The sequence below is a fragment of the Aspergillus ibericus genome, assembly GCF_003184845.1.
Source record: "Aspergillus ibericus CBS 121593 unplaced genomic scaffold BO80scaffold_52, whole genome shotgun sequence".
NCBI classification, from domain to species: domain Eukaryota; kingdom Fungi; phylum Ascomycota; class Eurotiomycetes; order Eurotiales; family Aspergillaceae; genus Aspergillus; species Aspergillus ibericus.
In genome coordinates this window covers 1541-27589 of record NW_020292150.1, presented here as the reverse complement: position 1 = coordinate 27589, position 26049 = coordinate 1541, and the positions used below count along the sequence as shown (strand labels likewise).

General features: G+C 51.3%; 13 protein-coding genes across 13 annotated transcripts; 8 read left to right on the top strand and 5 right to left on the bottom strand.

Annotated features, from left to right (window-relative positions):
* Positions 1-8: 8 nt before the first annotated feature.
* Positions 9-1051, top strand: BO80DRAFT_496734 (oxidase ustYa family protein). The gene is made up of 2 exons (XM_025724038.1): positions 9-311; positions 361-1051. Exons 1-2 carry the CDS (start codon positions 35-37, stop codon positions 1044-1046), a joined length of 963 nt encoding a protein of 320 aa, XP_025571089.1. The 5' UTR covers positions 9-34; the 3' UTR covers positions 1047-1051.
* Positions 1052-1229: 178 nt separating this feature from the next.
* Positions 1230-1935, top strand: BO80DRAFT_428764 (uncharacterized protein). Its single transcript, XM_025720317.1, has 2 exons — positions 1230-1738; positions 1820-1935. The coding sequence occupies exons 1-2, from the start codon at positions 1248-1250 to the stop codon at positions 1869-1871; spliced, it is 543 nt and encodes a 180-aa protein (XP_025571088.1). The 5' UTR covers positions 1230-1247; the 3' UTR covers positions 1872-1935.
* Positions 1936-2108: 173 nt separating this feature from the next.
* Positions 2109-3400, bottom strand: BO80DRAFT_428763 (oxidase ustYa family protein). Its single transcript, XM_025720316.1, has 4 exons — positions 3140-3400; positions 2953-3078; positions 2656-2880; positions 2109-2606 (listed from the first exon to the last, which is right to left on the bottom strand). The coding sequence occupies exons 1-4, from the start codon at positions 3369-3371 to the stop codon at positions 2287-2289; spliced, it is 903 nt and encodes a 300-aa protein (XP_025571087.1). The 5' UTR covers positions 3372-3400; the 3' UTR covers positions 2109-2286.
* A 488-nt stretch (positions 3401-3888) lies between these two features.
* Positions 3889-4586, top strand: BO80DRAFT_215723 (uncharacterized protein). The gene is made up of 2 exons (XM_025714346.1): positions 3889-4059; positions 4107-4586. The coding sequence occupies exons 1-2, from the start codon at positions 3984-3986 to the stop codon at positions 4487-4489; spliced, it is 459 nt and encodes a 152-aa protein (XP_025571086.1). The 5' UTR covers positions 3889-3983; the 3' UTR covers positions 4490-4586.
* BO80DRAFT_428761 (oxidase ustYa family protein) lies at positions 4566-5951 on the bottom strand. Its single transcript, XM_025720315.1, has 2 exons — positions 5489-5951; positions 4566-5443 (listed from the first exon to the last, which is right to left on the bottom strand). Exons 1-2 carry the CDS (start codon positions 5754-5756, stop codon positions 5013-5015), a joined length of 699 nt encoding a protein of 232 aa, XP_025571085.1. The 5' UTR covers positions 5757-5951; the 3' UTR covers positions 4566-5012.
* BO80DRAFT_390996 (oxidase ustYa family protein) lies at positions 5951-6987 on the top strand (the record flags this gene model as incomplete). The annotated part of the gene is made up of 4 exons (XM_025717170.1): positions 5951-6214; positions 6263-6385; positions 6434-6547; positions 6608-6987. Coding segments are annotated over 4 exons (806 nt in total), but the record flags the coding sequence as incomplete, so codon positions are not given.
* A 109-nt stretch (positions 6988-7096) lies between these two features.
* BO80DRAFT_415988 (tetratricopeptide repeat protein) lies at positions 7097-7878 on the top strand (the record flags this gene model as incomplete). Its single annotated transcript, XM_025718159.1, has 1 exon — positions 7097-7878. Exon 1 carries the CDS (start codon positions 7162-7164, stop codon positions 7876-7878), a length of 717 nt encoding a protein of 238 aa, XP_025571083.1. The 5' UTR covers positions 7097-7161.
* Positions 7879-8640: 762 nt separating this feature from the next.
* Positions 8641-9212, top strand: BO80DRAFT_448921 (uncharacterized protein; the record flags this gene model as incomplete). The annotated part of the gene is made up of 2 exons (XM_025721709.1): positions 8641-9001; positions 9058-9212. The coding sequence occupies 2 exons, from the start codon at positions 8641-8643 to the stop codon at positions 9210-9212; spliced, it is 516 nt and encodes a 171-aa protein (XP_025571082.1).
* Positions 9213-10114: 902 nt separating this feature from the next.
* BO80DRAFT_428758 (alpha/beta fold hydrolase) lies at positions 10115-11474 on the bottom strand. The gene has a single exon (XM_025720314.1). The coding sequence runs from the start codon at positions 11249-11251 to the stop codon at positions 10379-10381; it is 873 nt and encodes a 290-aa protein (XP_025571081.1). The 5' UTR covers positions 11252-11474; the 3' UTR covers positions 10115-10378.
* Positions 11475-11958: 484 nt separating this feature from the next.
* Positions 11959-13415, top strand: BO80DRAFT_468278 (NAD(P)-binding protein). Its single transcript, XM_025722920.1, has 5 exons — positions 11959-12315; positions 12380-12569; positions 12624-12796; positions 12855-12954; positions 13015-13415. Exons 1-5 carry the CDS (start codon positions 12049-12051, stop codon positions 13311-13313), a joined length of 1029 nt encoding a protein of 342 aa, XP_025571080.1. The 5' UTR covers positions 11959-12048; the 3' UTR covers positions 13314-13415.
* Positions 13416-14870: 1455 nt separating this feature from the next.
* Positions 14871-18225, bottom strand: BO80DRAFT_415983 (putative kinesin family protein (KlpA)). The gene is made up of 6 exons (XM_025718158.1): positions 17998-18225; positions 17808-17940; positions 17424-17753; positions 16929-17060; positions 15310-16874; positions 14871-15253 (listed from the first exon to the last, which is right to left on the bottom strand). Exons 1-6 carry the CDS (start codon positions 18013-18015, stop codon positions 15077-15079), a joined length of 2355 nt encoding a protein of 784 aa, XP_025571079.1. The 5' UTR covers positions 18016-18225; the 3' UTR covers positions 14871-15076.
* Positions 18226-18511: 286 nt separating this feature from the next.
* On the top strand, positions 18512-21349 carry BO80DRAFT_428755 (coronin). The gene is made up of 9 exons (XM_025720313.1): positions 18512-18807; positions 18859-18887; positions 18946-19005; positions 19064-19206; positions 19259-19307; positions 19370-19473; positions 19536-19997; positions 20047-20746; positions 20798-21349. The coding sequence occupies exons 1-9, from the start codon at positions 18774-18776 to the stop codon at positions 20993-20995; spliced, it is 1779 nt and encodes a 592-aa protein (XP_025571078.1). The 5' UTR covers positions 18512-18773; the 3' UTR covers positions 20996-21349.
* Positions 21350-21818: 469 nt separating this feature from the next.
* Positions 21819-25416, bottom strand: BO80DRAFT_215611 (uncharacterized protein). Its single transcript, XM_025714345.1, has 6 exons — positions 25114-25416; positions 24931-25040; positions 24484-24872; positions 24147-24429; positions 23065-24094; positions 21819-23009 (listed from the first exon to the last, which is right to left on the bottom strand). The coding sequence occupies exons 1-6, from the start codon at positions 25155-25157 to the stop codon at positions 21974-21976; spliced, it is 2892 nt and encodes a 963-aa protein (XP_025571077.1). The 5' UTR covers positions 25158-25416; the 3' UTR covers positions 21819-21973.
* Between the last annotated feature and the right edge of the window lie 633 nt (positions 25417-26049).

Genomic DNA, 26049 nt, shown 5'->3' with positions numbered 1-26049 from the left:
CTGCAGTGCACCGGTGCTTGTTCGTATCGATACAATGCTTGCATTCTTCAAGACACTTTCCAGAGTCTACAGACCTCCTTCTGAATATTCGCCCGTCGACACCGACGATGATGGCGAAAAGGAGCACAGCCGAATACCTGCCAATCAACATGGAAGAAACTTCTTCCTCTTTCGACTATCCGGAGTCGTCTGGATCAACATCTTCCTCGTCTGCATCTCAATATCATTCTTCATCGCTTCCCTCAACATCCGTCACACAACCGACCACGCCACCTCGCGAAACCACATCCTAAAGCAAATCTCAGAGCCCTGTAAGTCCCCTCTACCTTCCACCTCACCCGAGACTGAATCAAAAAACAGCCCCCATCCTCGACGAAATCGACATCCCCATCATCCCCCAAAAATGGGACACCAGCCTCATCGAAACCGACCCCCTCAGCATCTACCGCCAGGACCCCAGTCCCTTGGTCGACCAAGCCTGGCGCGACCTCGGCGACACCCGCCCCATCCCCCTAACCAAAGCCCAAGTCCTGGCAATGGGCAAAAACCCCTCCGAAGCCGTAAAACTCCCCACTAGCTGGGGACTCGGCCCCGAGCTCTACGCCGGACGTCTAGACGTCTTCCACCAAATCCACTGCCTGGATGCCCTCCGCCAAGAAGCCTACTGGGATTACTACTACGGTGATAAATACCCCGGCGGACTCAACACCACCGGCACGATCCATCGTCTACATCTCTCACACTGTATACATTACCTCTTGCAGAATATCCTCTGCAATGCAAATACAGCCGTGTATACGCATTTCTGGACGGATACGGTAGATCATCCGTTTCCAGATTTTGATATCACGCATCAGTGTCGGGATTTTGGGGCCGTGAAGGAGTGGCAGAGTGAGAGAGCGTTGGATGAGGAGCGGTTTGTGAATTTGGTCAGGCCGGAGGAGTATGGGCCGGGCAGGTTCATGTCGTATCGGTTTAAGCAGGTGCATGGGTATTTTAAGACCCATGAGGATTTGGGGGGGTATGAGGGGGGGGCGGTTGCCTAGGTGGGAGAGTTGTTTTGTTAGATTGGTGAGATTGTATGTGTGGTGGTGCTGGTAAGGGTATGCTTGCTTATTGCTTAGTTGTTGGGATGACTGCACGGTCAGCAATCACAAATGACAAAGTTATGCATAGACACTTACCTCTCTTCTCTCACAATTAACTGAACCAAACCCAGCACAGACAACACCCACAAATTAAACAGCATGCACACAAAACCAACACCCAAATATCCCAAGGCCACCGGCCTAGCAATCCTCATCTCAACCCTCCTTGCAATACTCTACCTCCTCATCCTAAGAAACATAACCTTCCCAAGAACAGCTCCAACGCCATGCATCTGCCCCTCCACCCCAACCAGCCCACCCTACACCCTACAAACATTCTTCCCACCCCACACCCAAACCCACCCCCAAAACCAAGGCATAGAATCTCTCCTCTCCCAATCCAAAACCATCCCCAACAACGGCTTCATCACCATAACAGAACAAAGCAGTGACAACCCCCAGCCCCAATACTTCGGTATATCCATGTTTCATCAATTACATTGTCTTGATATGATCCGCGATAGCATCACCACCAGCACCAACAATAATACCACACCAGCAGAAAGTAACGAACACCATCACACCCATCATACGAGATCTTATGAAGGGATGCATATCGGGCATTGTCTGGATTATTTAGCGCAGGTTCGGTATCCTCCCCCTTCCCTCCACTGTTCCATATATAGTGTTGGAAGGTGAAGTGATATAGTAATGGAGCTGATGATAGGCAGGCTATTATTTGCGCAGCGGATGATACGCTCGAGCGAGGGGAGGAAGAGATGATGGATGGGGAGAAGGTCAGGTTGATTGAGGGAGTGGGGGTGGTGCATCGGTGTAGGGAGTCGGGGTATGTTTGGGAGGGGGTGGCGAGGTCGGGGGTGAGGCCGATTGGGGTGAGGGAGGTGCGGGAGGGGGATACGGTGGGGGATTTGTTGGAAGAACTTATTTCAAGTTAGGGCTCAGAGATGAAGTCTTGGGTATTTAGGGATTAGGTATTCTAGTTGTATGTGGTTGATAGATATGGTGTTGATTGGGATAGTAGATGTCGGATGATATGACCTGTTACTGTAGCTATACAGGGATGAGCGAGGGTCATGCCGTGTTCAATATACAATTAAAACAAATAGCAGAGCAGCAGAAGACTGGAAAAACCAAGGAAGGCAGCCACAAACTGAACAAAGAAAATGATCCACTGGTTTTAATTGATGTCCTGCCAATGTTTGAAAAACTTATTCCCCGGGAATAGTTCCCATAGAAACTCAATATCCTCAAGCGGGCTCTGATCAAACCCAGCAGTCCGAACAATCTCATCCGCCTCTTCACGTGTCAGTGAAAAGTTCCAATTGCCTGCCTCGTGATGTCGTGCCCAGTCTTGAATCTTGGTGAAATTGCGACAGGTATGTGTAGTCGCCAGACGGGGAAAGATGCCCGTGTTCGCAGGAACATTGACGTGGAATGAAATTGGGGAGACATCTGCGTGGCACATGATAGCCTGCCTTAGGGAGTCGACGCAGTGGTCTGATGAATAAAAAGTCAATGTTGCTCTCTGTTGTGGTGGATGACTTACCCCAGTGTCGAAAGGCATCATTATCCCGTTGGATGGTCCCATTCTCATCTCTGAGATCATCAAGTCCTGGGTATCTTTCAGGATAGAGAAGCATCCGGAGATCATTCAAACAGTGTAATTGGTGCCACACGTCTAGTTCAATCAGATAGTCTTTTGTTCCGGGTATTGGCAGAGTTGGTATTGGCAGTTTCTTGGCTTCCGCCTCGGGAATTTTGGAGATACCGACTGGTAGGTGTCAGCAGGCTCATATCCACTGACATAGGGATAAGAACAGGAGAATCAGCCGTGGGTTAATACAGTTGTAGAGATCCGACCATAGCTTGTCCGTTTCGTCTGTAGGAAATCCCATATACGGCGTGTTGTTGAACAGTGCCGCTCGGAATGGTACTTCACTAATATACGCTACTGCCTCATTGGCAGGTGCTACCACAGATATTTAGTCAAATTAGCACTGCATATGTGGGGGACAGGAAAATGCACTTACAGTAAACTCCCTGCGACGGGTCAGACGTGTTTTGTCTAATCTGCACCAACAGCATCACAACGATAAACAGAAGCAACCCATTGGTTGTGTATAGAATATAGAAGTGATAAGTGGATGACTTCCACGATGTTTTCCTTTCAGTAGCAACATCGCCATCCAGAAGGAATTGTTTCTCCTGCTCAACGGATTCACGAGGTGTTGGGCTGCGGTATGGGTGGTTTCCTTGATCCATGGTTAGTGCATAGAACCTGGAGATTTGGAAAGAATAGTCTCACATCACATCGCCTACTAGGTCTTACCGAAGATCGGACCAAAAGCAAAGATCTGGTGTGATGAGGCTATGTTTGTGTGATGACGGATGTGACGATGCTGTGATGACAACCTATGCCTGTGTAACCTGGCAACCCTGCCCTGCCAACTCCGATGAACTGCCAAGATACTTCGTACCTCGAGGATATTGTAACAAACAAGATAACCAAGGAGCCATCCTGGTATCACCCGTCCACCTGATAACATTAATCTTTCGGATCAAATCAATCATTGTAGTCAATAATATGGTTCACTCACCACCAGTTATCGTATGGCCATTGCTTCTTCAGATTGACTGCTTGTCCATAATTGGCTGCTGCAGGATTGTGATGCTTGATGATTGATCAGGGTCCAGCCAGCAAAGCGGGGTAGGAAGCCTTACGCTCCATCACCGCCATCCCATAGGCCAAATGAGTGCCTCGCGGCTCCGATCATCCGCTAGGCAGTAGCAAAGCTTACTAGAAGATCCCCAGGCAAATAAGGCTGAGTAGAACCAGACTTTCTGCCGCTGAACTCTTGCTCGTATCCATCCAAGATGTCGACTCCCATAAGTGCTGAACAGATTTTGGCAAAGAGAAGATTGCAAAATCGTCTGGCGCAGCGAAAAAGACGTAAGCTGTAGTGCTAGTTGATTCTGTCCAGATTGCTGACAGCTTAGGCCAACGTCTACAAGCGAATGGTCGCCAGGGAAGCAGATCGTCCCATGGTTCAGCTGAGTTCGTGAACGCTATCCAGGCTGATCACCAATTGCCCGAGGGTCATGTCGAGAATACAGATTGGGACAGAAATCAGTCGGTGCTGGAGACCCAAGCAAACCATCCAGAGCACCCCGACAGTTCACCAAGAGGGGCCACACACAATAATCCGACGGAGCCAATGACCGAGAGCTGGGAAGCGCTCTTGTCCAATTTGGAGAGAAGCGAGAGTAGCACCCTGCTCGTGGATACAAATCAGGAAGGGAACAAGTCAACAGAGAGACCCTTGGGGGAGTCACCAGTGAGCATACTAACATTTATACCCTCAAAGATCTGTCTTAGGTGACCACTGACCCTGCTTAGAAAAATGCGTCCGCCCCTGGTACCTGCTGGAAGACGGTATCCCAAAAACCAAGCGACAAGAATCCATTCAAGGCGCAGAGCTCAGTTGATATACAGCTAGATCTAACTCCAAGTCTCTCCAGTCCAGGCACCGACATTTCAATTCCCGATCAGGACATACTGGATCTGGATAACGGGATGACGGCACTGCACTTATGTGCCTCGAAAGGTCATGTGCGGGCTGTCGAGATACTCCTCGAATACGGCATCGACGTCGACATAGTGGATTCTCAAAACCGCACTGCATTGCACATTGCCTGCTGCATGGGCAACACCGAGATCGTCGCTCTTCTACTGCAAGAAGCAGCAGGTACCGAGGCAATGGACTGTAACGGGTACACCCCCTTGCATATTGCTTGTCGCACAGGAAACTATGAGATTGTGAAATTATTACTCAGCAGTGGGACGGATTTGAATACACGAGTAGGTGGAAAGTAACGGGATTGCTACATGTCACTATGTTCTCCTTATTGATCAGGGACTAAGCTTACATTCCACCATCCATCGTGCATGTATACAGATTTCACACCGTTAGCAAGGGTCCACTGGCGAATATCTTCAAAGTTTCGACACCGGTGGTATGTATCAAGGTCGACTCCAATTGTGCCGTTGATTCTCTGTTTGATGTATACCCCTGGATCTGCCCAACACATGATTGCCCGTCGAAGGCGCTCAACACACTGATTAGCTCGTTCGGTCAGTCGTTCTGGAGAGGATGAGGCGAGGTTGGAGTAGTCGTATTCTTGTCGATGGCTGAACTGCCAGAGGAAATGAAGACAGTGGAGCTGGACAAACACCTCCGGTAGTGCGAGGATGTGATCCCCTGATTGAGCGAATGTTAAGTCCAAGGATTGATTGAGGTCTGTCATACGCCCACGAGGGATTGCTATCGGGTGATCTGTTGATATTAGTATTTACTAAGGTTCCAACAATCGATACTAACGTGGTAGAAAATCTGCCCATGCTTGTTCAAGATCGGCAGATAGCTCAAGTTTGAAGAACTCGTCTTCAGTGAAGAAAGGAGTATTGTTGAAGAAGGTCCAATGATAAGATATAACATCTTTAGCTGGCGACCAGGAGTAGAAATGATTATTGCAAGCCGTTCCATTCAATAATCGGGCAAAGGACAGGATGAGGAGACAGATGGCTCCAGAGCATAAAATAAAAGATGACAAGTAGTGAAACAAGACAGGTCTCGAGATCAAGGGCATCTTGACTGAAAATGAGACAATCCACAAGACTTGAATCGTATCATATTGACTGTGTTGGAGCCAAGATCCGGAACGAGTATAATCAATCCGAGTGCTGACTGCTCGGCTGTTTGCTGACCACTAGTCCTACCTACCAGTCAGTGGAAAAGCCAAGAACATCGCCATTCCCCATTTGATCATTGACCACGTTGCGACCATGGCTCTATCATGGAGGTCCATCAAAACCCATCTAACGGGAGTTTCAGCACCTTCTTACCATCCACTTCGCCCCGATGGCCTCGAGGCTACAGAAGATCAGGCCACTCAACAGGAAGCAGGGATTGAGAAACGCTATGCATATAGTTTACGGACCTTTCGCCTCAGCATATGCTTCTTTGTGGCCTCAATAATCCTGTACGCGGCCATGTTAGTTATTCCGCTATCGGATACTTATTGTGAGCGCAAGATGTGGGCATGGAGTGAGTCGCGAAAAAATTTGTCCCTTGGTGTTCTTCTAATCCTTGTAGGCCCTATACTTGGGGTATCACAGTACCAATGGCACCAAGTGGACTCCGACATCTTACCAGATTCTCTGTATGGAGGTCCTCCCACAGCTGAGCGACGGGATGCGTGGGAACACATCGTAGAAGGTTGGATCAGTCCTGCTGTTGCGTCGTTTCACTGACATTCTGTCCTAGATGGCTTTGTGGGCTTCCCTCGCGACCGAATGCTTGCCATTCGTAAGTCCATAGATGAGGACTGGTGGTCTCTACCCCCACCTCATGAAGACCAGGTCATCGCCGCTCCAGAATGTGAGAATTTGTACCAGACCATGATATAGATGAGAAGCTAATTATGTATTGCTTGCATAGATTACCACCAACTGCACTGTGTCCGGTTACTGTGGATGTTTGCTTTCCGTGATCAATGGGATTATACGGAGGGTGGAAATAGATCCTCACTTCGTTACGCAGTGCATACCAAACACTGCTATCTAGCGTTGAAGAGAATGCTCGAATGCCAGGCCGATATCACACCCGTACTTTTCAAAGAACAAGGCGATGAGTCCGGGGTTTGGGAGACTCGAAATGCCCCTCACAAGTGCAAGGATTTTCCCACCCTTCTCCAATGGCAGGCAGATCACACTGTCTGTGAACGCCCATGCATGTACAGCTAGCTAGCCAGTAATCAGTGGACCTGTCATCGTCTGAGTTGTCAAATAACCGGTGTGCTTACCTGACCGAAGTGATTGGCCTACCATTTCTTTGTACCCCGTAGCTTGTGACTGCTAAATGTCACATGACAGTTCAGCAGGGTCAAGGATATAAGAATAGGCTGCCGCGTTCTCATAATTGGTATCACAGCCCCGTGATATTTTACCCCTGTCCTTGATTTTCAGCCTATTCCAGCTCTCTGACTCGTCATAATGCAGTTCCGCTATTCCACCGGTACCAACGAACCGACCGACTTTCCCTGGGAGGCTGCCATCCCAGTGTCCCCCTTTTGGGACTCGTTTTCCTTCAAAGATGCCGCTGCTATCATCAAGACCATCCCGCTCGAGGAGCTCGAGAAATATGACCTCGATGCACGGTACGGATCCGCGACCCAAACCGAGAAGATAGCCGTGACGCTCGATATCCTGCGGGAAAAGCTTCAGCACGAGGAGTCCAAATACACACCCCCTGCTGAGTTTTACACGGCAGATCACGATGCTTGGAGTGATATCTGGCTATCAATTGCCTACATCAGTATGAAGCTGGATAGAATGGATGAAGCGGAAGAGGTGTACCGAATGCTGGTCACCAAACGACTCGATCCGAATGACTTGGTGCCGGCCAATAACCTTTGTGCCTTTTTGGTCAAAAACACCAGTAAGTATGAAGAGGTCAAGACATTGTCTGCACCGTGCATGGAATGGCTGGACAAGAAACTGGGCAGGGCTTCGCCCCAGGCAATCGGCGTGCGCAAGAACATTGCGGAGGCAGAGTGGAAACAAGGCAATCGCGAGCGCGCTCAGGAGATGATTGCTGAGATCTTTGAATGTATTGACGAGTTGAAGGGGAGCAGGTTTGCTGTGTATGAGGATGATGAGAGAGAGTATGCCCAAGGATGGGAGGAGGACCTGAAGAAGTGGCAGGGTTAATTTGCCGTACAGTCCACTTACTGACGGACAATGTATCCAGACATTGCTGATTGCATAGCTTAATGTAAGATTTATCCCTAGATATGATATCAAGCTACTTCTAGTCAACGAGAAAAGTATAACACGAATAAACTAGCGATGCCCATCGATGAGGTTAATCAAGAACCCACTTTCGTATGAAGAAGCGAGCCTACTCCTTGTGGGACTCTGAATCAGATGACCCACCCCGTGCCTCAGGCTTCCAGTAAATCCTGCCTGAACGATACAAAGGTGATGGTGGGGATAGGCGATATGTTGTTCATTTCTTTCAAAAAGTACCGTCTGATGCATTTCACCTTGAACGTAACTCTCGGGAAGATGTTATTCGAGAAGGTAGTATCTGCAGACTCTTTGTTTTTCAAGCTGTCTATAATTTTTGTTGTTTATAAGGATAATGGTCCACGGATTAGAGAAACAATGTGAAAATCGTCTCGTGTGGTAGGGAAGAAGTTTCCTGGAGTAGTAAATATAGGCTTGAGATCCATACCCGCCTTCTTCATAGTAATCTTCATCCACAGGTGTGTTGTTCCCGCCATTCACCGTCCACTTATATTTCAGCCTTCTAAATTTGGCTAGATATATCGACAACTTCATATATATTAATTATAGAAGTAACCATGGAAAGCAAGGTAGATGCCGCTAATCGAAGGGTGTTTGATATATATATCTCTTCTCTTTCTCTCTCGTCATCCTTTCATACACCCTCACCATCAACAAGTTACAATGTCTTCCAGCCCCGACCAAGTCCCCAAAGATCAACCGCTGTGCCACGAAAACCTATCGGTCCTTGCAAAATCGCTTTGTGATAGAATCAGGAATGATATTCTTCGTAATGGCCGCTACGGCTACCTTGACCTTCACTCCATTCCCGCTGGGGTTGGGTATCCACTGGCGAAAAGACTCTGCGACAGCCACGCTGAAATCACAACTTATAACTCTCTGAACTGCATGTTCTCTCTCAAGAGCCCTGGATGGGTTCACAAGGCTGCTTACTCCTGGCTGCTCAATGAGCACCATAAGGCTCGTGATAATGGCTTCCTCACGGAATCTGAGAACATGGAGAACCCCTTGTTTGATCGCCCCAGTGAGTTCCAAATTATCCAAACCCATTTCTTTATACGAAGCTCATGAATATATTAGCTTTTGATGGTTTTCCTGCCCCCTACGAAAAGACATACAAGCGGTCCGACTGCTGCATCAGGCCATCAAGTGGAGGGACCATGCCCAGCATTGTCATGGAAACTGGAGGATTTGGAACTTCTTACGAATGCCTCCTTAGCGACAAAAACCTATGATTCGATGGAGGGAGGGGCGCTGTCAATGTAGTGATCCTTATAAAATGGTCACTTGTTGGTGAAAATCAGGTTAAGGGTTTCCTTGTAATTTGGAGGAGCGGCGTGGCCACTCCAAAACATATAGTAAGTGTCAACTCCTCGATAAATCAACCATTTCTTATATGACCATAGGACATATTTACGGTCCCTCCACGAGAGAATCATCCACAAACAATCACATTCTACAGAAGAGACCTTTACGCCGGGGGTGAGGTACCTACAGGACACGACCCCAATGACACATGGGTGTGTGAGATGGATAATCTTCGGCGTTTCGCGAAACTTGCAATTGAACAGGCGGGTTATGTGCCTTTTATGGAGACTTCAGCTCCTCCTCAAATGGCAGAGTAATTCGTTGGATTGTCCTCTCCTTGATCTTTATCTGTGAAGATCAAAGATTTACGATGAGAAACATGATCTTTGCTGGTACGAATAAAGAAATTTCTCCATCACTAATATCCTCCACCGTCTCATTAATCTACACCAAGTCAATCTCATGATATTCTCGACAATCTCTGAATAGTACACACTACGTGGCGTTATGCGTGATCGGAGAATTGTATAAGTCTCCAGGAAAACACCTTCGGACACAATCAACCCGATCATCTCCCTTCACCCTTCCATTATGCCCTTCCATTATATAGGTCCCCGGTTTAGCCTCATCCCCGCCGAAGACGGACAAGCTTTCTCGTATGAAAGCCTATCATCTCAACTTGGAAATATAATGGCTATCAGAATCCTCCTGAGTCTTCATCGCGAAACAACCAAAGCTGTACCAATAGCAGAGGCTTTTCTTTGAAGATATCTTCAGTCGAAGAATCGTCCTGATTTCAGGCCTGTCTCTCACCCTCTGGGGTTATGCCGAAGCATTTCCCTTCCGTTGGGTTTCAGTATGGACATTAAATGGCCATAAGCTTGAAAGGGAGCTGGTTTTGATAATTAGGGATCCACGTCCAGGTTTTTAGATTCTACTGTATTACCAGTGAGCAGGCTGTCTCCTCTCTAGCCTTCCTTCCAGGTAGTAATCGTTCATCCAAATTCTCTACAGTGGGGGGGGACTACAAGACCTGATCACCCATTGTACCACCGGCAAGGTCCCTCTATCCCCCCGGTATTAGGAAACAACCTTACTCACCACCACTCTTGCGATCCAAAAACTCCACCACAATCCTCGCAATCTCCTCCGGCCGATCCTCCATCGCAAAATGCCCACAATCATCCACAATACTCAATTCCGACCCTGGAATGCTTCTCTGCAATTTATACCCCCACTCCACAACCTGCCACCTATCATCCCTCCCCCAAACCAACTTCACTGGAACCCTTCCCAACTCCCCAATCCTTCCCGCCACCTCCATCGTATGCTTCGAATCATAATGCCTAACCTGATGCTGAAAGAAACTTGCCTGTCCGACCGGTCCCGAAATATACCCCAAATACGCATCAAAACTGCCCTCCCTGCTCATCCTCTCCGGATCCTTCACCGCAGAAACCAACCACTCCCTGAAATGAGCACGATGCTCCTCGCCCTCCGCCTGAATCAACCCCTCTAATCCCAGCGCCATTTGCTGCTTCGTGCGCTCAGATGGATAACTATCGAAACTGACGACGTCGATCATGGTCAGAGAGCGAACTCGCTCGGGGTTAAAAATGGCGAAGCGTTGCGCGATGCCGCCGCCGATGTCGTGCGCGATTATGTGGGCGGTGTCGAGGTTCCAGTGAGTGAGGAGGGATTCGAGGATGGGGACTTGGCCGCTAATGGAGGTGTCGGTGGCTGGATCCCAAGGGCGTTCGGAGAGGCCGTAGCCGAGGAGATCGTAGACGTGGACTTTGTAGCCGGCGTTCGTGAGGTGAGGGATGATGTTTCGCCAGATAAGCGAGGAGGAGGGTGTACCGTGGATGAGGACCACGGGGGTGTTGTGCGAGGGGCCGTGGATGCCGTGGGCGATTCGGTGGTTGTTGATGAGGATGTTTTCTGTGACGACGGGGGTTAAGGGCATGGTGGTGGTTGTGGATGGTGGTTGTGGATGGTGGATGTTGGATATTGAAGAATGGGGAGAATGTTGGATTTCTGAGATCCTGGCGGGGAGGATGGATATGGATCGGATGCAGTCTGTGGTAGGCACTAGACAAGGATTATGCGGGGGGCTGATCTGCGAGGGAAGTGAATCATCGCTGCCTATTCCTGTTTCGCTTCAGTCATAGCCTTGGCTTTACATAGAATAGGTGGCAGATGAATATTATGTGAGATGTTTGGATACCTAGCGCGGATCAGCAGATGCTTATGTAGATTAAGAAATTTCTAGACACCCTGAAGTATGCACCGAAATAAGAGAGCACGACTGGAACGAAGCTACTAGTCTATCTTAATCGGAGGGATACACTTTAGTATGTCTCTAGAAGGGAAAAAAAGTATAAAAAATCCATGAGATCCGAACTGTCATAGAGACATAGGAAATGAAAAATGGAAGATGATAAACATCTCTTTGGCTGGTGATGACCCTCTAGATGTATAGATGACAGTCACTGTCAGAAACGCTAAACTACTAGTAGAAAGTAATAGAATTCCAAAATGATCCTGATTGGTCAGTTCGCGAATGCTTACACCCTTTGCTTTGTTTGCATATCCTCATGGGGTGATACTTGCCGTTTAGGGTAAGTCAACCCCCCTCATCCTGGGTCATAGCTCATCCGTACAATCACTACAAATATCTCGTCTGAATCCAAGGTAGCACTTGAATCAATCACTGCTTCTCGGACTACTCTGATACTTAAAGCTAGTTTCTCACAACACATCATGACTACCACAAACTATGCTATATCCCTCGGATCACGGGTCCTAGTGACCGGAGCCAACGGCTACATTGCCTCCCAAGTCATCAACGCTTTTCTCGCCAAAGGCTACAAGGTGCGAGGTACTGTGCGCTCAGAAAAGCCTTGGTTGGATGAGTATTTCCAGACCCAGTACGGTCCTGACAAGTTTGAAACCGTGATTGTCCCCAATCTCGCAGATGAAGGAGCTTTGGATGGGGTCGTGCAAGATGTGGCTGGAATCGTTCATGTGGTAAGCTTCATGCCATCTGAATATGGCTTTGAAGCATGAGGGCTGACAACTATTCATATAATAGGCTTCCGATATGTCCTATCGACCCGACCCGAATATCGTGATCTCCGGAGTGGTGGCACAAACAATGAATGTTTTATCTATTGCGGAGCGGACGTCTTCAATAAAGCGAGTGGTTCTATGCTCCTCTGTGACTGCTGCGTTCCCTGCAATTGACGACGCAGTAGGTCTAGAAGACAAGACAGTGGATCAGAGTGAGCAAAACCCCTCTGCTATTCCTTAGGGTAGTCGTTACTGACAGTCTCAAGATACTTGGAACGATGCTGCCGTAGCAGCTGCCTGGGATCCAAACACACCAGCCGAACAGAAACCAGGTATCGTGTATACGGCAGCTAAAGTTGGCGCCGAACGGGGCGCGTGGAAGTGGTATGAGGAGCACAAGCCGCATTTTGTCCTGAATACGGTGCTTCCTAATATTGATGTAAGACCTCGCCTTTCGTCAAAGGCCTACGAGATTACTAAGGCGCTGAATTATTTAGTTTGGTAAAATCCTACTCCCTGAACACCAGGGCTCTTCGATGAGGCTCACGCGCATGCTTCTGGACGGGAACGATCTGGCCTATGATGTTATGCCAGCACGTAAGTGGAACACCCCGCATTATGAGTCCGCAGGTTGCATTGTACTAATTGGGTTTCCAGAGTGGTATGTCGATGTCGAGGATACGGCACGCCTCCACGTTATCGGGCTGCTGGACCCCAACGTCCAGGCGGAACGGCTGTTTGCTTGTGCGGCCCCGTTCAGATGGGATGACGCCGTGCAGATTCTGCGGAAGCTTCAACCGCATAACTCTGTAATCCCTAATGCTGTAAAGGATAAAGTCAAAGAAAAATTCCAGATTGTGCCTTCGGGGCGGGCTGAGCAGTTACTGCGGGAATTCTATGGCCGGCCTGGCTGGACGCCGCTTGAAGAGTCCCTGAAGAGAGGACTTGATATTTGATTAGGTTTCACATAGCATAGGAGCCAGATACATTCTATGTCTGTGCCCGACATACAAAACTACCCCTTTCCGCGCTACTTCTCCTCCTGCCCTCCAATAGACAGCATCAGTGAGATGAATTTATCGCTATAGTTGTCTCGATATCAGCCTCCCTCTCGAGTACTAGCTTTCACTATCATGTAAGATACCATATAAAGTCTGGAGATAGTACCGTACTACCCACACACAGTTCTCTTCAAGACCACCAGTATCGAGTAAGGCCATAATAAATCTTGTGTCCCTAGACCGCCGGCAGCCATAGCAAGTTTATACTGAGCAAAAGCTTCCTTTGCACTAGATATGTCCTCAAATAAGTATACAAATCTCAACTGGAACCTGATAATTTCCAGTCCTCAAACAAGTACATATTTGGAGCAGCCCTGGTAGAGCTGGACGGCTGATAATGTGTAACCGGCAAGATTAGGGGCCAGTGGTCACTCATTGGGTGCCGGTTCCATCAAGGGTGTATGCTCTCTGACTACCTAGCCAGCAATCTCTGAACCAAGTCGAACATAGGGGTGACTTGGTATCACATATCTGCAGAGCTCGATGGGATACATTGAATTCGCAGCCTGACTCACGCAGGTAAAAAGACCAATGTTTTGTAGAACTAAGAAACAAATGTCGCCCTGAATAACTGTCCACCGGTTCATTTCTCTTCAAAGGTAGGGTCTCAGACTCGGAAACCGATAAGTGTCAGACGCATACCTCCATCAGAATACGGTGTGACACCTCGGACCTTTGAAAAGTATGTCATTAGATGCTCCTGGATGATTGGCTCTGTCGCCTAGCTTCTGCTGCAACAAGTTAAGATATTCTGATCAGATGCTATGAAGCCACATTCGAGTCTGCCTCGTTTGTGACTCGGCCAGGGTGGCGCGGATCCCAGGTCCAGGCCTTGGTAGGTTATCCATAGGCGTATCTTTGCAATTGAAGGGCTTAATTTACCCCATCGATTCTTCCAATCTGCCTATGTCGATAAAACATACCATAGACAAGTTTTCTCATTCTGTTGCCTCATCGCTCATCCAGATGTCATATCTTCGCCTTCGTGTTTGCTTTTCGAAAAGCAGGTTGTAAGCAATGCCACTTAGCGAGTAAATAGCTAAATCCATCGTTGTGTAGATATATTCAAGACTCAAAGTTCAGGGACTCTATTAGCATTGGTAAATCTTAATGATCTTGATAACTGATGGGGATGGCAAGATTGATTGAACGACCCTGTGTGTCAACGGTGGAAGGAGCAAGCAACCGGGGGGGCGGAGCATGACCTGGATCACCTGATAGTGTAGGAGCATGCCAACGGGAAGAAGAAACGTTTCAAGTAGAATGTCCTCAGCTCAGGGTGTCAATGCAGAACAGCACGAGTACAATTGGCTCTGCACTAACTAGGATCTTGCCGAATATGTCGACTCTGGAGGAGATTCATAACTCGCAGGCAGACAGATGACTCCCTGACAAGTATGAGTTCTACATGATACTCTTTCGAATATCTGCAAAAGCTAGAATTGTATGTACGGGCTAGATCCATAAGCACAACAGGTGCCTTGAGGACAATCACACAGTATATCTGGCATTACATTAAGCCAAGTTACCAAATCCATATGTATACCGAAACAGAAAAAGGCTAACATCTCACTCCCAAGAGAGGAAAAAAACTCCAAACACCCCTGCCAAGGCCTGGATCATGAAGGCCGCCCAGAAAGATCAAAAGGTATCATGATTTAGGAATCGCGAACGCGTGCCTGCCGCTTGGCGGTCCCAATATGCGTGTTATGTACCTTGGTCGCAAACTTGAGACTGGTCAAGGTCTCCGACAAATGCGCCTGCAACGGGCTGACCATGACAAACATGAGAGTTTTGGAGTTACCTCCCAAAGAGAATTGGAGGAGATATGTAAGCTGCATGCAAGTCAGTCACTTCCCTACTGGAATTTAAACGAGCGGACAAGACAAACCTTGCTGTTTCGATAGGGTATGTGTCCGCCCTCTTTACCCTGTCCGAGGGCAGCGATAACGTCACCCAGACAGCTCAAGCTGCGGTTAATGTTTTGCGTCTCTTTCAACCGTTCGCCGGTAGCACCGCTGTGGCTTAGACGCTCACTACCAGCCAGGTCCACCAGGTTGAGGGTTCCCTCACTACGTTCACCAGTAATATCGTTCTCCCCGATCAGCTTCAGAATGAAGACCGAGTGTGATCGGGAAGATCTCTCGTTGGCCTTGGTAGCTGCCACGGAGCGGTTAGAGGCGGCGCGCCTTAGAATCGTCTCGACCATCTGAGGAGACTCCAATCGAACAGTAGTGACATCCGTGATAATAGTCTTTCCTCTCTGCATATCGTGCCGAATTTCAAGCTTCTTCTTGTCGAGTTCTTCGGGGTTGCCCAGGAGGTCGTTCAGGTTCTCGTTGTACACTTCAACAAAGTTGCCCTCCATAGTATATCTCCAGCCCTTTTCTTCCAAGCCCTTGGCTGTCTCATAGATCTGGTGCACCGCGCGGGGAATCATACCGTCAAGAGAAGACATAGTGTAGGTCTTTCCACTACCAGTTTGGCCGTAACAGAAAATACAGACGTTATATCCATCCAGGGCGCTTTGGACAAGTTGGCTGATTTCATCGAAAACTTCCGCGTTTTGCGTGGTCGGTCCGAAAACACGATCGAATGAAAAGTTGCTGTTCTTTTTCGATATTGTGCCGAGGCTGCTCTTCTCTTCGGGGCCCAAGAGAGCAATCTCTTTGCTGTCCTCCATCTCATCGGGATACTGAATCTGAGCCACTCCAGTGGCAGGGTCCGAGGGAAGCGATGGACGGACTCGACAGAACACCCGAATATTTCCTTTGAGCTCTTGCACCTGGTTGTGAAGTTTTCTTCTCAAGGTCTCTTCCTTCCTTAACTTATCCTTGGTTGCGTTGGTTTCAGCTAACGCATCCATCATCTGCTGGTTCAGGCGTTCAAAGGCTTGGGACTGCTCCTCGCGTCCTGACTCGAGGAACTCGATTCTAGCTTTCAAAGCACGAACAGATGACTCCAATGTCACGCCGTTGGTACTAGCCATATCCAGGTTCTGCCGGAGAGCCCGGTTGTTCTTGCGCTCACGCTCAAGTTCTGCCCGCAGAGCCTGCACATCATCCCGAAGCGTGTTGATTTCCCGTTCTTTCCTGTCAAGCTCCATATTCGACCTTTGTGAGTCAATGGCGGTCTGTGAGGTAATCTGACTGATTTCTCGAAGCCGGGCGGCTCTTTCATCCTCAATCTCACGCTCGAACCGTCGTTTAAGTTCTTGGATTTGCTCTTGATGCCGGGAGTTTAATAATTCCAGCTCCTTCCTACCTTCTGACCGCGCGGTCTCCACCTCGATGCGTTGACGGGCGCTAAGGTCGTCAACTTCTATTTCATGGTCTCTCTGCGCATCCTTCAAGGCATCCTCCGCTGCAACTAGCCGGACTTTGAGTGACTCCATTTCCACACGGAGAGTAAGATTTGTGTCGGTAATTTCTTTTCGGGAAGCCTCCAACTCGCCCACTGCAAGATTATCATATCAGTGTCTGCCCGGGCATCCCTTCATGTATCGCTTACCTCTGGATTTGTACAGGTCAAGTGCTTCCTTGAGCCCATTGCTTTCTTGCCCGGCTTGGCTAACTCTCGTGACGAAGGTGTTCAAAAGGTCTTCCATTGTCCTTTCGCGACTTTCCTGGTCCCATTCGGCACCTGTAGAACTGTTAAATGACTCGATCGTTGAATCTTTGGTGAGAAATCGTGGCAAAGGGGCTGGCTTTTTTCTAGCAGAGTGCTTTGGTGGGGAACAAAACTTAGGTGGCGCAGGCTTGACTGGGGTAGTCATGACAGTGTGCATCGGAAAAAACGATCTCACTGGTTTACCATGCGAAGGCAAAGGGGTAGATTCCAATGTGCTAACGTAGGATGGGCCCAGTTCCAACTCTTTCATGGAAGTGCACAGTGAAGCCTGACGACTGGTCTCGGGCCGCTTCCATAAAGCACCATTGCTTGACGTATTCCATGGGGCACGGGGTTTTGCAACAGAAGAACGGACAAAGCAGGGGTCTAGCCTACCCTTTCGTTTCCCTAGTACACTAGCGGTAGAGTCCTCCTCATCATGGGTATCCATTGACGTTGCCGGGCGAGGGATGGCATGGCCATTCGGTCTTCGGGAGCTCGCGACGGAGTGGGTGCGAGACATGCTGGTGTGTGGCCGCGGGGGACCAGCGGTAGAGGCTTTCGTTCGCGTGGAGGTGGAAGCTGATCTGGTCAATGTAGAGGATGAGTGGGAATTGGCGCGGCTATGAAGTCTGGTGTTGTTGCTGTTGACACGCGACGATGCTGCTCCGGCTCCGGCTCTGCCAACCTCGGGTGCTTGCGTGGTACTTCTAGGACGAGACGGTTCTGCGACGGTCAGCTGGTTCTGGCTGCACTTCTTCCACAGCTCCTGACACATACGCGACAGGGTCGTTGACTTGCTGGTTATGGCGCCGGCGATGGTACCGGGTTGCATAAGACCGGAGCGGGCATTTGTCGAGGCTGGATTCATCTCTCTAAGACCGGGGATACGTGAGCGGGCGGACGGTCTCGACTGAATGTCACTGTATATCAGTACAGAGTTCTGCCCGTGCCTTGAAGTTCAGGTTACCGTGTGATCATTCTCCATGGCTTCCACAGGCGGGTCGACTCGGCCCCTGACAAGGCGAAAATTCGGGTCTCTCAGAAGCACGGCGGTGAACAAAAGCGTATGATGGGCGAAAAAGCAAAGGCGTGATCAATCAGAGTCCGGCTGCAATCTGTTAGGGGTGGGACTGCATTGTAAGTCTGGCCGTCGGCAAGTCGTGCAGGTCGAGGGTAGCGCAAGAGAGTTTATCAGGTCGTTTGGTGGCCGGCCTGCTTTGGTTGCAATCAACCCGACCGTTTCTGGAGTGACGGCGGGCGGTAAACAAACGTTGCTGATTCAGCTCGACCCGGCGGGGTGCGCCATTGCCCCATCGGGCTAGGCGTAATGCTGGTCATGCCGTTCCCGTCAGATTACGACAATACCATGCCTGCCCGCATGGCCCTCGACGGCCGTCGCGAGTTGTTTCAGTGAAGTGTGATCGTATAGATCTCTATATACATATTACAGAAAAATGTTCAGCGAGCGATCATTGTTGACTCTGCCTTTCTCTCTCCGCGGGACCTTCTGCTGAGCCACACGGTCTAATCGCTGGCCCGCCCGCGGGTGTTCCCACTTCCCACTTGCACTCCCACCCTGACTGGCTCCGTAACGGCGGCTGCTTTCAGACCGACAAGCTTTCCCCGTCCCCCGTTCAAGGCCATCGAGACCCTTTTGTCTCTCTCAATTGTCTCTATTCCCTTCATTGTTATTTGCTTTTTCGCCATTCCTTTCGCCCTGTGACTTGTCTGGCAACCATCGTCATGTCGGGTCGATTCGTGCGTTCCTCGAAATACCGTGAGCTTAATCTTCCCCTCCCCCGTCTGCCCGCAATCTGACAGGTAGCAGGACACGTTTTCGGACGGTCGACGAAGAAGGTGCGCAGCGAGCCCCCCGATCCATCGCATACCCGGCATCATCTCACAGTCTTCACAGGAGCAATGCTATGATAACCTTCGTGTCTCTCGGAATGCCTGGGATACCAACCTCGTCAAGGTCCGTCCCTCATCACCGCCCCTATCCACCTGCCAAATCCGTCTAACGCTACGACCAGGCCAACCCCAAGTACCTCTCCGTAAATTGGGAAGCGGGTGGTGGAGGTGCCTTTGCTGTCATTCCCCTCGAGGAGCGGGGAAAGCTGCCCGAGAGGATACCTCTGTTTCGGGGTCACACTGCCGTGGTCCTCGATACCGACTGGTAAGCAGTGGCCTGGACAATCCCTATCATGGCCACTAGCCAACATAGCCAGGAACCCTTTCAATGACGATCTGATTGCATCTGGTTCCGATGATGGCAAGGTATGATACCCATTGCTACGAGCGAAACCCGCTTTGTACCGACTAAATGGGTTGCATAACAGGTCATGCTTTGGCGTGTGCCCGAGAACTTTACTCTCCATCCTGATGTTGATGTCGATGATATCCAAGATGTGGCGCCCGTCGGCAAGCTTTCTGGCCACCCCAAGTGAGTAAACCGTCATACCCTAATCGGCTTCGCTCAGGGTACTAGTACTGACAGCCTCGTAGAAAGGTAGGCCACGTTCTCTTCAACCCCGCAGCCGAAAACATCCTGGCAACGGCGTCCGGCGATTACACGGTCAAGATCTGGGATATTGAGGCCGGGGCTCCGAAGTTGACCCTGAACCTGGGCGACATCGTGCAATCACAATCCTGGAGCGCAAATGGCTCCCTCCTGGTCACGACCTCGCGAGACAAGAAGCTGCGCATCTGGGATGTGCGTCAGGAGCGCCCCGCGCATGAGACACAAGGACACTCTGGGGCTAAGAACAGCCGCTCAGTCTGGCTGGGTGAGCGCGACAGGATCGCAACCACCGGTTTCTCGAAGATGAGTGACCGCCAGCTGGCCCTGTGGGATATCCGTGCTCCCCGCGAGCCGATCAACGGATTCAAGACGCTTGATTCGATCTCGGGTGTGTGCATGCCATTCTGGGACGAGGGTACTCAGTGTCTGTACCTTGCCGGAAGAGGGTAGGTTTGCAACGGTCAAGAAATGTGAGCCGTAACTGACACTTCCTAGTGACGGTAACATCCGGTACTTCGAACTGGAGAACGACAAGTTTGAATACCTTGCGGAGTATAAGTCCGCCGACCCTCAGCGTGGTATTGCTTTCATGCCCAAGCGCGGTGTCAACACCCACGACAATGAAGTCGCTCGTGCCTTCAAGACGGTCAACGACAGCTACATTGAGCCTATCTCTTTCATCGTGCCCCGCCGGGCGGAGACCTTCCAGGATGATATCTACCCCCCTACTGTTGGCCTCAAGCCTGCTATGGGCCCCGCCGAGTGGTTTGAGGGCAAGGAAGCCATTCCGCCCAAGATCTCCATGGCCAACCTTTACGAAGGTGAGGGTTTGAAGGAAGTCACCGGTGTGCAGGACATGCCCACTGCGACGATGGGCGCCTCGGAACCCGAGGTTGCGCCAGCACCCAAGGCCTCCGAGCCCAGTCCGGTGCGGAAAGCGGCCGAGCCCGCGCCTGAGCCGACGCCCGTGGCCAGGCCCGCCCCGTCCATGAAGGAGCAGGGTGCCTCTATGGCTGCTATGGTGTCCAAGTTCGCCGATGACGAAGAGACGGAGCCAGTGGAAGAAGAGTCTAGCTTTGACGAAGTGTCCAAGGCCGTGGAGCGCCCTGCACGCTCTCCCGAAGCCTCTTCGCCTTCTGTCAAGACGAGCCCGTGGCACCAGGAAGAGGCCAAGCCTCAGCCAAGCCCCTCCAAGGCAAGTCCCTTGCATCTTTCGATGGGGCCTTCCGAGCTAACCCACCTGCAGGCATCCCCCATCAGCAGTCCAGTTGACACGGCGGCCAACATCTCTACCGGCGCAGCCGTTGCGGCTGATGCTGTGACCCGGGAGATCGGCGCCATCAAGGAGCTGATCGCTGAGCAGACGAAGACGATCGCGTCTCAGGCGCAGCAGATGCAGAGCCTGACCGCGGAGATTGAATCCCTCAAGGCTAAGCTGGGCTAGCCTTTATGCTTTCCAAGACCCTGACCTAATGTATTGTATTGATTCCATGTGTTCACCTTCCTTAACCTCTGTTACTTCGTTTCGCTCAAAAGCCGCCCCTCTTTTCTCTGTCCATAGCCGTCATCGTTGTGTGTTATGTTCTTGATGACCTGCAGCATGACCGGAATGTCAATGTCAATACGAAACCAGTCTCTGTTTATCATTGTTATGTGTCGATTCAGCGGCGACCGCACCGGGGATGGCGATTGGATAGATGGTGTCTTGTGGTAGATACTTCAGGTAAACAATATACCAGCCTCACTGAGTACTCTACATTTATTCACCCGAGAGTATTGAAGAGAGGATACGATGAAACGTTCTCAGATTCCCAACCATTTCACCACAATATGTAAATCTTATCTACAGAAGAAAATCGTAGTCTTGCCCTCCCTCCGCTCTGACCACCCGCCACCCACACAGTGCATGCACACTCTCACCAACTTGGCGATAAAGTAGAATTAGTCACACGCCATGAATAGTTACCAACCGCCCACAACAGCAATGTCAACCTCAACCTCACCTAACATCAGCCTTGACACCCTCAGATACATTATCACCAACCACCATCTCTCACCTTTTCCTCCTTCAATTGAAATTGGAATTGGGTTTGGAAACAAATTTGTAACATGAAAGTAGAATGGTATGAAACCTCTTCATAGAATGGGGTACATTTGGTTATTGGATGGTAAGTAGGTAATAGGTAGGTAAATTAGAAGAAGGAAGTCCGGGTGGATCTTGTTCTATGTATGTCCTTTGGTTGGTTGATTGATTGATCAAGATGGTGGAGATAAGTAGAGGGAGGGATGGGGGTGTTGGTGGTATGCTGTTTGTTGTGTGGTGTATGGGATGGGGTACCGATGGAGGGGATGAGTAGGGGTAGTGAAGAGAAGGTAGAGGAGGGAAGATAGGATGGGATAGAGGTAGGTAGTAGGAAGAAGATTACTTCCATCGGCCGGCCTCGCGCTCCTTCTCGACTCGAGCAGCTCGAGTATCATCGTTCTCTTCATCTTCGTACTTGTAGCTGAAACGGCGGCCACCCGCCAATGCACGGCCGTCGCGTTTGCGGGACGACTTGCCGCCATCGCGGTCTGCGTGCATGGCCTCCCGGCGCTGTTGTTCCTTGAGCATACGCTCGCGGTTGCGCGCTTCCCGCTCCAGAGTGTGAGGGTCCTTTTCAGGGTCTGCTGTTGCTGTTGCTGTTGCTGTTGCTGCTGCTGGTTTCTCCTCGTCGCGGTCCCGCTTGGCGCGGCGGGAATGGCGGGAGGAATATTCGCTATTCACGGGGGACTCGGAGCGGTCTCGGCGGGAGCGTTTCCGGTCTCGCTCCCGGGGGCGATCTCGATCGCGCTCTCTCTCACGGTCCCTGTCTCGGTCTCGCTCACGCTCCCGCTCCCGCTCCCGGTAGCGATCACGATCCCGATCGCGGTCACGACGACGAGAATCTCGATCGCGATCACGGTCATCATCGCGCCGGCTGGAGCGGTCCTTGCCAGCACGGTAACTGTCACTGGGTTTGGGTCGAGAGCTGGGCCCGTTTTCTTCGGGGATCAACGACAGACGATCGGGTTCAGGAGCTTCGCCATTTCGACTCGGGCTGCGACTCCAGCTGCGGTGACGACGCGAACGATGGGATCGGCGACCACCGCGTCTGTCCCGCTCTCGGTCACGACGGTGAGTGGAGCGTCGAGACTCGAGAGACGGAGAGCGCGTACGATGGGTGTCTTCCGCCGCAACGGACGGCTCTTCGTACTTGTCCTCTCGACGAGGCCTCCTCGGCCGGTCTCGCCTACGCTCGGGTTCATCGGCCCCACGGTTGGCACTCATGGAGCGTTGACGGTACTGGCGGCGACTGTCTGAGCGCGATGGAGCCGGAGAGCGGGATCGGGACCTCGATCTTGATGCCGATCCGGCTCTCGATTTGGACCTGGAGGTGGACCGCGGCAGCTGATCCTCCTGTCCTGGAGTTGGAGTCACACTGGAGATAATATGAGTGTGGGTGGAGGTGGATGTTAATGGGAACCTGAGCTTACCTGTGCGAGGCTTCATTGGGTCTCACGGGGGGTGCCGATGATCGTCCTGGACCCTGGAAGTTCCGTTGCCGGAGAACGCTGGTATTGGGAAGTCCCTCTCTCATCGCCCTGGGAGCCGCTGGCGCACCTTCAACGCCCTGTCCCCTGGGCTCGGGATACATGGTGGGACCGCCCATGAATGGTGGACCGTTGAAGCCACCCGGACGTCCACCGGCGAAGGGACCGCGCATGTAGCCACCTCGGCCAAAGCCTGGACCCATGGGACCCGGCATACCCATCGGGCCCATCGGCATACCTTGGACGGCGTGGACTTGGTCTAGACTATCAATGGTCGGGATCCCACGAAGCTGGGATTCGTCCTGATCGGGAAGCTCCTGTGCGTGGTCTCTATGGATGGGGTCAGATTCCCCGGTCTCAGCCAAGTTCTCAGCAGGAGCTTCTGTCGCGGAAGGATCTTGAGCGGACGCCACCTCGCCGCTAGGGGCATTCTCATCGGTGACTTCCTTGTTGGCATCGGTACTGAGCTCTCCCGACATCTCAGCAGATACACCTTCCAGGCCATCACTAGGAGAATTATGGGATGGAAGGTCTGACTCGTTAGCATTAGCAGGATGATTGGCTTGCATCTGCCCCCCAAATCCACCGCGCCCACGACCACCGGGGAAGACACCACCACGCCCCCGGCCCCGGAAAGCGCCTCTGCCATGGCCGGCATAAGAGCCATTCTGATAATCTTGGCTAGGGAACTGCGGCTGCTGCATTTGAGCATGAACTCCGTTGGGTTGAGACATATTATATCCGCCAAATCCAGAGGGGCCCCCATACTGCGAGCCCATACCATTTGCGAAAGCATTTGGATTGAATTTATCTTGGCCTCCATTCCACATATTGTTCTGTGAGTCCCATCCCCCGTACATCCCCTGACCCGCGTCGAAATTCATTCCCATGTTCATGCCATTCATGTTCATCCCGTAGCCTCCAAACATACCCTGATTCGCGGCCATCGGGTCCATCGCCATGCCAGGCATGCCTGAACGGGACGTCAGTAATCCAGTTTGGGGAAGCGACAAGATGGAACTCACCCATAGCATTGGGGAAATTGAACATTCCGTTGTTCATGAACTGGGCCATGGGGTTAAAACCCCCGGTGTTGTTCCAAGCCATGTTGGGAAACATCCCGGTGCCCATGCCGAAGCCCATGCCGTTGGGGAACATCGATCCTGATTCGGAGCCTTGGGGTGCTTCTTCGTCATTGCCTTGATCGGCCTTGGCTTCATCGGCTGGTTCGCCTTCGCCAGTTCCGTCCTGTTGTGCATCCGCCACGGTCCCCTGCGTGTCGGCCGGAACAGTTGCTGACTGATCATCCTGCGCGAAGCCAATGTCAGCCTGAGTCAGCCGATAGTGCATTAGAAGAAGTACCTGAACCTGGCCCTCCGTGGGGGCTTCGTCACTGGCACCCGGTGCGTTCTCCGCATTTTGGTCTCCGACGTCCGCGGCGATAGGGGGTTCCTCCAATGGAGCATCGACAGGATAGTCTGGTGCGGAAACTCCTTCTGCAGCTGGGACTTCGGGGACACTGGACACGGCAGGCGTCTCCTGTTGGATAGGAGTACCATCCGCGGTCGTTGCACCATTGGTAGTGGCGGGAGTCGCGGGAGTCGCCGACTGTCGTTCCTTTTCGCGCTTCTTCTCTTCAGTACGCAGAAATGCCTTCAAGGTCGTCCGGAGGGCCTTGTTCGGCTTGCAGAGATCGGATGAGATAGGGGTGTGCGCGCAAACCGGGCACGTCTCGGGGAGTGCAGCCTGGCCTGTCCAGTCTCGTTAGAATGACAAGGTATAACACCGTGTCGAGGATAAGATGCGTACATGTTTCGCAAATGGCTTGGTCGCAGCAGGGAAGGCGGAAGGCGTTGACGGCAAGCTTATTGCAGATGGCGCATCGCAGCTTGAACGGGATGTCATCTTGGGTAAGAGAGCTTGAGAGTAACAGGCTGGTCAGCTACCGGCCCACCTGGTTGATGGCCATGCGCAAGGCTGGATCTGACGTACCTGGCGATATCCATCAAGCCCGAAGGCTGATCTGCGACAGCCATCGGGGATGACGAGGCTAGTCCGGGGGGAAGATAGGTCCAGAAAAGAGAGGTCAGACTTGAGAAAGGTGAGGCAGCCCAGACGGCAAAAAGAGACAACGCGACCTAATTCGCCATCAATAGAAAGAGGTGGCCATTCCTGCTGGCGTCACGCGTGAATGCAAGGCCGTGAATCAACAATCGTGGTGACTGTCGCGATGGACAATCTGTGCCTGTTTGACCAAATTTGGAGGCCGGAGGCGGGCCGGAGCGGAACAACGCCGACCCGAGCCGGCTGGTGTCTCCCCCCGCCTGTGCAGAACATGATGAAGCTGCCTGCTGCTGGCCGGATCCGTCCTGTGCTGGGTGACTGCTACTTGCCAGGGAGAGGTAGGAAGCTGGAGGGAACGCTACAGATGACTCTCCTCACCGTCCTACACACTACAGAGGGCCAACCGTTTCAGGTCTAATCAACCGTCACAACGTGCCGTTTGAGGTGAACTTAGTCATTTGCAGGCACTCCACTAAAGTTTGGACGGGTCATGGGCGTCTCCAGATGCAGCCGCACACCGCCAACTGCTGCGACTGCTGCGGCTCGACCCCTGGCTAGACATCTATCACAAGGCGCCTCGGCCACATCCCTGCGTGCAGACCAGGCAGATAAGTTGTGATGACTCTTCAGACCCCGGTTTCGTTGGAGTGTCAGCGGCGCCGCGCTAGGCTGACTGCGGTGAAAACTGCATTGTCTAACTCTATCTAGTATCTATGTGACCATGCTTGATTGCGAGATCTACCTCTCAACTCCGACGAGCAAATCAGAAGGATGGAAAGTACCGCCCGACAACCAGCGACGCGCTGTCAGATTAGATCAAGTAATTTACCCCTCAGCGATTGGGATGGCTGTTACAGCCTCGAG